This window comes from Gymnogyps californianus, chromosome 25, assembly GCF_018139145.2.
Source record: "Gymnogyps californianus isolate 813 chromosome 25, ASM1813914v2, whole genome shotgun sequence".
Classification (NCBI taxonomy): Eukaryota; Metazoa; Chordata; class Aves; order Accipitriformes; family Cathartidae; genus Gymnogyps; species Gymnogyps californianus.
Window position 1 is genome coordinate 3,707,627 of NC_059495.1, and position 7,291 is coordinate 3,714,917.

The 7,291-nt window shown below is 60.8% G+C and overlaps 1 protein-coding gene across 1 annotated transcript in view; it reads left to right on the forward strand.

The window, feature by feature from the left end:
* The window catches only part of TECTA (tectorin alpha), a 28,010-nt gene extending 20,919 nt beyond the window's left edge, over positions 1-7,091 (forward strand). Inside the window, exons 13-23 of the mRNA XM_050910957.1 lie at positions 775-1,158; positions 1,803-2,089; positions 2,181-2,461; positions 2,628-2,738; positions 3,097-3,299; positions 4,030-4,193; positions 4,348-4,596; positions 5,138-5,300; positions 5,603-5,690; positions 6,376-6,492; positions 6,991-7,091. Coding sequence (XP_050766914.1) covers positions 775-1,158; positions 1,803-2,089; positions 2,181-2,461; positions 2,628-2,738; positions 3,097-3,299; positions 4,030-4,193; positions 4,348-4,596; positions 5,138-5,300; positions 5,603-5,690; positions 6,376-6,492; positions 6,991-7,091 — 2,148 coding nt within the window. The remainder of the gene's footprint in view (positions 1-774; positions 1,159-1,802; positions 2,090-2,180; positions 2,462-2,627; positions 2,739-3,096; positions 3,300-4,029; positions 4,194-4,347; positions 4,597-5,137; positions 5,301-5,602; positions 5,691-6,375; positions 6,493-6,990) is intronic.
* Positions 7,092-7,291: the final 200 nt, after the last annotated feature.

Sequence of the window (7,291 nt, forward strand, 5' to 3'; positions counted from 1 at the left end):
CTCGCGGCTCTAGGGGGTACCGGGGGTAAAGAGGAGAGGGACATCCTCCCACAGTGTGCTGCATAGCGAGTCTTGCTGTCTGGCAAAATCGTCACGTGGTGGTTGGGTGAGGGTGACTCGGGTGTCAGGCAGGCACAGCAGGGAACTGGCAGAGGCGGGGAAGAAAGGGCGATGACTGGGAAGACTGGCTTTGATGAATGCCAAAGTCCAGTATTGTATGACCACATTGTTCTAGGTATTCCATATGAGACAGGTTTACTGTTTCACATGAAATTTACTTATTTGTAGCTATTGGATGTTACTCAGGAGTTTGATTCGGCAGGGTGTTGTGCTGGTGGCATTGCTCATATTATAGTGGGTTGTATTTTGTGTCAGTGAAACAGTTCTGCATAAAGTGTCCTTGCCAAACCCCACACCCATAAGGAGCCAGTATTGGGGTACTGTCATATGGGGACCCTAGCAGACGGGTTGGTGGCCGGCAGGGCGCAAGAAAGAGGTCAAGGAGGTATGTAGCGCTCTGTTTTTTGTGCGTGTATGAGAGGTGAGGGAGGTTGCGGTGGCAGGGGAAAGGTGCAGTTGCCTCGTGCCTGTGGGCAGCAGAGATGTTGCAAGGTACGTGCAAGCTGCCAACATGTTCTTTGCGCCTTTTCCTCTGTCCTTGTTGCCCGCTCTTGCTTGCTGTGCAGCAGAGGGGCATAAACCTCGGTCCAAGTGTCCGCAGAGGGTAGGACAGGGGTCCCCGGCCCCCCGCCCAGTGATGGGTCCCTCTTTCAGCCCAAGCAGCTCTTCTGGAACGGGGACTGCACTCGCCGGTGCCGCTGCTTCCGGCGCAACCTCATCCAGTGCGACCCACGGCACTGCAAGTCGGACGAGGAGTGCGCCCTGCGCAACGGCGTCCGCGGCTGCTTCAGCACCAGGAGCTCCTTCTGCCTGGCGGCAGGTGGTGGCGTCTTCCGCACCTTCGACGGGGCCTTCCTCCGCTTCCCCGCCAACTGCGCCTTCGTCCTCTCCACCATCTGCCAGAAGCTGCCTGACTTCTCCTTCCAGCTCATCATCAACTTTGACAAGTGGTCCTCGCCCAACCTCACCATCATCTCCCCCGTGTACTTCTACATCAACGAGGAGCAGATCCTCATCAGTGACAGGAATACCGTCAAGGTAAGGTCTCGTCAGGGGCGTCTGCCCCCTCTGGAGAGGGGCCGTGGGCCAGTCGGCGGGGGATCAGCTCCCGAGTGGGAGAAGATGGCATGTGGGGCTGCACGACAGTCTCCGCAAGGGCCCCGGAAGGCTCTGTCAGTGGCTTTGCGTTCCATCATCTGTCAGGCTTTGCAGAGGGATGTCAGCCAGGACAAAAGGGCTGGCAGGAGGCGAGGCCGTCTGCAGCCCGGGAGTTTGTAGTTGCGTACCCATCCACCTCTCAGTGGCGTGGGTGAAGCTGTCCTTTTGAGCAGAGGGGTACGGAGGGCTGGCTATTGCTGCGGTGTTGCTCGGTCTCTGAAGGGCACTGTCTGTGGCCTTTCCTGGTGAGTGATGAGTCCCAAGCTAGAGCCTCTGCACGTGAATAGGGTTCCCTTTGCGGTGCAGCCTCGTGCGGGCATTTAAGGGAGGCGGTGCGCTCTGAGTGATCCATCGGGCTGGAAAGAGGAGGAGGATATGCCAGCCCCTGCCAAAGACAAGGTGGTGTGTTTTCATGGCTGGGATAGCGGGAGGCAGTTGCGGAGCCGTTTGCAGATGGCTCGCACTCGCATCCATAGGCGGAGGGGACTGGAGGGACATCAGCCTCATGTCCTCTCCCACACCAGGTGAACGGCAGCCACGTGAGCATCCCCTTCGTCACGGGGCTTTCCACGAAGATCTTCAGCCAGGAGGGCTTCCTGATCATCGACTCCAGCCCCGACATCCAGATCCGCTACAATGGCTTCAATGTCATCAAAATTGCCATTGGGGAGCGGCTGCAGAACAAGGTGTGCGGCCTCTGCGGAAATTTCAACGGTGACCAGACGGACGACTACGCGACGCTGCGGGGGAAGCCGGCAGTCAGCAGCGTGGTGCTGGCGCAGAGCTGGAAGACTAATGGCATGCAGAAGAGGTGAGCAGTCGGACGGCCCTTCCCTGCTGGGTGGGAGAGGGAGCGGGGCCAGCTGCGACGGGAGCCCCCGCGATGTGTCCGGTGCCCACAGCTGCAACGAGCTGCAGTACTCGCAGTATGCCGCCTCCTGCGACAACGTCCAGATCCAGGAGCTGCAGAGCGACAGCTACTGCCTGAAGCTGACGGACATGAAAGGCTTCTTCCAGCCCTGCTATGGCCTCCTGGACCCCCTGCCCTTTTATGAGTCCTGCTTTCTGGACGGCTGCTACAACCACAAGAAGGTCCAGCTGTGCGGCTCACTGGCCGCCTACGGCGAGGCCTGCCGCACCTTCGGCATCCTTGGCACTGAGTGGATTGAGAAGGAGAATTGCTGTAAGAGAGCCAGGGGCCATCCGGGTCGAGGGGAGCCGCATCCCGCTGGGACCGTAACCGGTGGGAGAGGGGCTGCCGGGGCAGGGGTGGCCCGTGGCAGTCGGAGGCACCTGCCCTGCAGTCCGAGGGTAAAGATTGTGTTTGCGCTCTGTCTTGTGCTATTTAGCAGGAGTGGTGGAAGATCCCTGTGTGGGCGCTGACTGCCCCAACCGCAGCTGTGAGCTGGACAATGGCGGGGAGCTGTGCGGCTGCATCGAGCCCCCACCCTATGGGAACAGTGAGTCCTCTGGTCCGGCCGCAGGGCCGGCACCGACCGGCGCGAGTGCACGTTAGGCCGTTGTACTGCCGGGGCTTCAGAAAGGGAGGTGCCGAGGGCTGGGACCTCTGCCGAGACGGGGTTTCACGACTGTGCGTGGTTCGGGACGGGAGCAGGGAGCAGGTTTTCTGGAGCGCACATTATGGGCATCTCTGGCTTGGGAGCACTTTGAGCAGCAGGGACATCGGACGGGCAGGGCGTGCCACAGGAGACGATCCTGGCGCATTTGCGGCAGTGGGGAGGACGGCCAGGCGGGTCAGCAGCCTGGGCCTGCAGTGCCATTTGTGGTGATGTGAAGCTGTCTCGTCTTCTTCTCTAGCCACCCATGACATCATTGATGCCGAGGTGACCTGCAAAGCTGCCCAAATGGAGGTGTCCATTTCGAAGTGCAAGCTGTTCCAGCTGGGCTTTGAGCGCGAGGGGGTGCGGGTCAATGACCGCCACTGCCCTGGCATTGAAGGGGAGGACTTCATCTCCTTCCAGATCAACAACACCAAAGGCAACTGTGGGAATGTGGTGCAGGTGAGCTGGAGCACGGGGCACACGGGACTGGGAGCAGAGGCCAGGCTGTTCATCTTGGGTATCTTCTCATTCATGCGAACTTGAGGGCAGAGGAGGCAGGGGAAGCGTGCCTTTGGGAGGTGGCTTGATGGAGCGAAAGGGACCCGAGAGTCAGCTGGTGCCTGGGACACGCACGTAGCTCTGACCGTCGATCAGGGCAGCTTGCGCTCGGGCAGTAGGTCGCGGGCAGGCTTTGTAGCGTGCGCGCACAGTCTTTTGGCACAGGGTTGCCATCACCTCACTGACTGGCGTCCCGCTCCAGAGGATGCAGGAGGAGACAGAGGAGTAGTTGGGAGGCTGAGGAGAGTGGTCTGTGTATTCTAAGCTGTTACATATGCAAGGAACTTGTTGGCATGGGGGTCATTGAGGCAGCGTGGCTTCATGCCAGCCAGGCAGTCCTCCTCCACAGCAGCTCGACTCGATGCCGGGGCAGGGGCGCATGTCGGTGCGAGCGATGCTCAGGAGGCGCTTTCATGGGGTGGGGGTTGGGGAAAACAGGGGCAAGTCTTGTAGAGTAAGGATGTTGCCCAGTGGTTCCTAGCCCACTGTACCGTACCCTTTCTGGCCAGAGGTGGTGGAGGGGCAGCGGGGCCCTCAGTGTCACACAGCTCGTTTAGGGGACGAGGTGTTCATTAGGAGCAGGGGAGCAGAGACGGCGGGTCTCGAGCAACGCCCTGCGTTCCTTCTGCAGTCGAACAGCACGCACATAGTGTACAAGAACACAGTGTGGATCGAGAGCGCAAACAACACGGGCAACATCATCACCCGGGACCGGACCATCAATGTGGAGTTTTCCTGCGCCTACGAGCTGGACATCAAGATCTCCCTCGATTCAGTCGTGCGGCCGATGCTCAGGTAGGAGCTGGGGCAAGCTGCGTGGCCTCTCCCCTTGCACGGGTGTGGGAGCATGCGGGCGGAGGGCAAGGCGGCAGGGGTCCAAAGTGAGGCACCGAGTCAGGCATTCGTAGCCTTTCCTCCATCCAAGCCAGTATTTTTTTGTCGTCATTAGCGTGATTAACCTGACGGTGCCAACGCAGGAAGGAAGCTTCACGACCAAGATGGCCCTGTACAAGAATTCGTCCTACAAGCACCCCTACCGGCAGGGCGAGGTGGTGCTTACCACCCGGGACGTGCTCTATGTGGGGGTCTTTGTCGTCGGGGCCGATTCTAACCACTTGATCTTGATGCTGAACAAGTGCTACGCAACGCCCTCGCGGGACAGCAATGACAAGCTGCGCTACTTCATCATCGAAGGAGGGTGAGCGACCGCGGGCCAGGCTGCCCAGCACACCCTGTTGTTTTTCGTTTTGTCTGTCAGGGAGGGTGCTTGAAGGGGCGTCATCGTCAGTTGGAGCGGGGGACCTTTTGGTCAGTGAGACAGTTAACCAAGATCTGGAAAGGCTGGGAACAGGGCAGCTCGCGTTGTTAGTGCAGGAGTTAGTTCGCTTAGCGTAGAGGTAGCTGGAGGCCCCGTGTGTGACGGAGTCCTGGCCGTGGAGAGAAGCGGCCTTCCTCGTGTTGCTGATGCCACGGGCATCCATAGGAGGCAGGGGGATGTGGATTGTGGTGGAGGCGTCTGGGGAAGCGGGAGTACAATGAAGTTGGAAGTGCCAGAGAGAGGTCACGCTACAGAGGCAGGGCGTGATGCCCCCGTCCAGAGGAGGTGAGCACGGCGGGATCTAAGCATGCCACTGCAGGACCCAGGGCAAGGGGCCTCATGGGGACAGGGGTGAGCGGCATCCCTCAAGGGAGGGTCCTGGTCGCGGGAGGGCCAGGGCAAGCGTCGGTGCTTTGTGCAGGTGCCAAAACATGAAGGACAATACCATCGGCATAGAGGAGAATGGGGTGTCATTGACGTGTCGCTTCCACGTCACCGTCTTCAAGTTCATCGGGGATTATGACGAAGTTCACCTCCACTGTGCTGTCTCGCTCTGCGATTCAGAGAAATACTCCTGCAAAATAGTAAGTGGGGCAAGTGCCGAGGGATGGGTCGCCGCTTTGCAGGGCACTGGCAGAGCGCGGCGAGCCCGGTTGACCCCGTGTCAGAGAGGCGGCCAGAGACATAGCCCTGGGGGTGAGGCCGGGAGGGTCGCATGTCCCTCTAGGTGCTGGGAGGACAGTCCTGCCATGGGCAGGTCACCTCGGGGCCTATGCTCTCTGAGCCCAGTCGCAGGGTCCCTTTGGGAGCCGGGCCAGCCAGAGGGGCACAGAGGGGGCCCAGACAGGGGCCGAGAGTGATGGAGGCAGCGTTTATCCCTGCGTAGAACTGCCCTCAGCACACGAGGATGGCCAGCGTGTTCACCGAGGAGCCCAAGGAGCAGATCATCTCGGTGGGGCCTATTAGGAGGAAGCGTAAGTGTGTGTGACCCCAAGGAAGGCTGCGGGGGTTTGTCTGCCATCCAGATTGAGCCTGGTGGCATGCTGTGGGGCAGTGCCTGGGCACGGCAGGATCCTGGGGCACTGGGGCAAGGGAGCATGCGTGCGTGTCCTGTGGGGAGAGGCTGTTCCTTTGAGCAGGAATTGGGACAAGTGCAAGAGAGCGCTCAGGGGGTTTTTGCTGCTGGTAGGTCAGGGTGGAGCATGTGCGGGTGCCGGTCAGATGGGTGCAGGTGTGGGCTACGTCAGGGGTCCGCCTTGCTCAGGGATGTGTGTTCCTAGGGGTCTGTGGGTGGTCACACAGGAGACGGTGCGATGGCAGGGTGGGTGGCGGGAGCACGGCATGGCACGGGGCGCTCCGTTTCTGGCCGCATGGCCCCACACTGTGGGTGCCCCTCTTTGTCTTCCCGAAAGGCCCCTGGAGGGTTGTAAGCGTTAGACTAGGTGCTGCTTTGGTGTCATGGGGGACAATGGGAGCCTAGCTGGGTCCTAGCATCATCCCCATGCCACGTGTAACATGAGGGTGTGCCTGGCAGGTGATGGGTGTGCTCTCATGGGCCCCATTGTTGTAGCAGGGAGTGTGGGTTTTAGGCAGCCAAGGATCGGGGACTTGGAGTCTCAGAGCATTGCTCAGGTGTCCTCCTTTGTTCTTTGTGCCCAGGATCGGACTGGTGCGAGGACAACGGAGGCTGCGAGCAGATCTGCACAAGCCGGGCGGACGGACCCCTGTGCAGCTGTGTGACAGGGACACTGCAAGGGGACGGCAAGAGCTGCAGGGGCAAGTACCAGGGGTGGCACAGGAGGAGTCGGGGCGAGTGTAGCGGGGGCTTCTGCGCCTGAGCCGAGGGGCCGTAGGGGTGAGCAGCGTGGGGAAGGTGGCTGGAACGTGCGGCGTGTTGCAGATAGGAGGGAGGCGGAGGGCTGGGAGCCGGATGTGTGCTGTTCCCGGGGGATGAACGTGCCTGGCGGTGTGGCGCCTGAGGGCTGTGAGGCCAATGATGGCAGACTTTGAAGAGGTGGCAGGCAGGCAGTTGCAAGGGTGGTGATGGTGTATAGCATGGTGCGGGGCAGTGGCAGGGTAGAGCAGAGGCCATGGGTAGAGTCTGGAGGTCAGCTAAGGGGCTTGTGGGAGGGGGGCCCAGTGACGAGACGGGGCACCCAGGAGAGTGTGGGATCAGCGCAGTTCACGGGGTGCCTGGGGTGTTGGGGGGGAGAAGCACTCATTGCACATGAGCCGGGGCCCCAGCTCACGTGGGTCGTCTTGTTGTGTTGGCAGCCTCCAGCTCTTCAGGGGAGCACCACGCCCGAGTGACCCTTCTAGTGGCGGCCCAGCTGTGGCTGTGGCTGCGCACAGCTCTGCGGGACCTGACCTCGTAGGTGTGGCTCTGCTGCCCAGCCAAGTACTGTTCTCGCGTCAGCCTGAGTCTTTGTAGGGTAGGAGACAGCACTCCCACAGTGGCCAAGCTGCCACCCACCCGTCCTGCTGCATGGAGGCGAGAGAGGGACTTGACCTGGAGAGAGACTGGACCCGGACCCGGACCCGGACCCGGACGTGAAGGTGGCACATGGCAGGCACA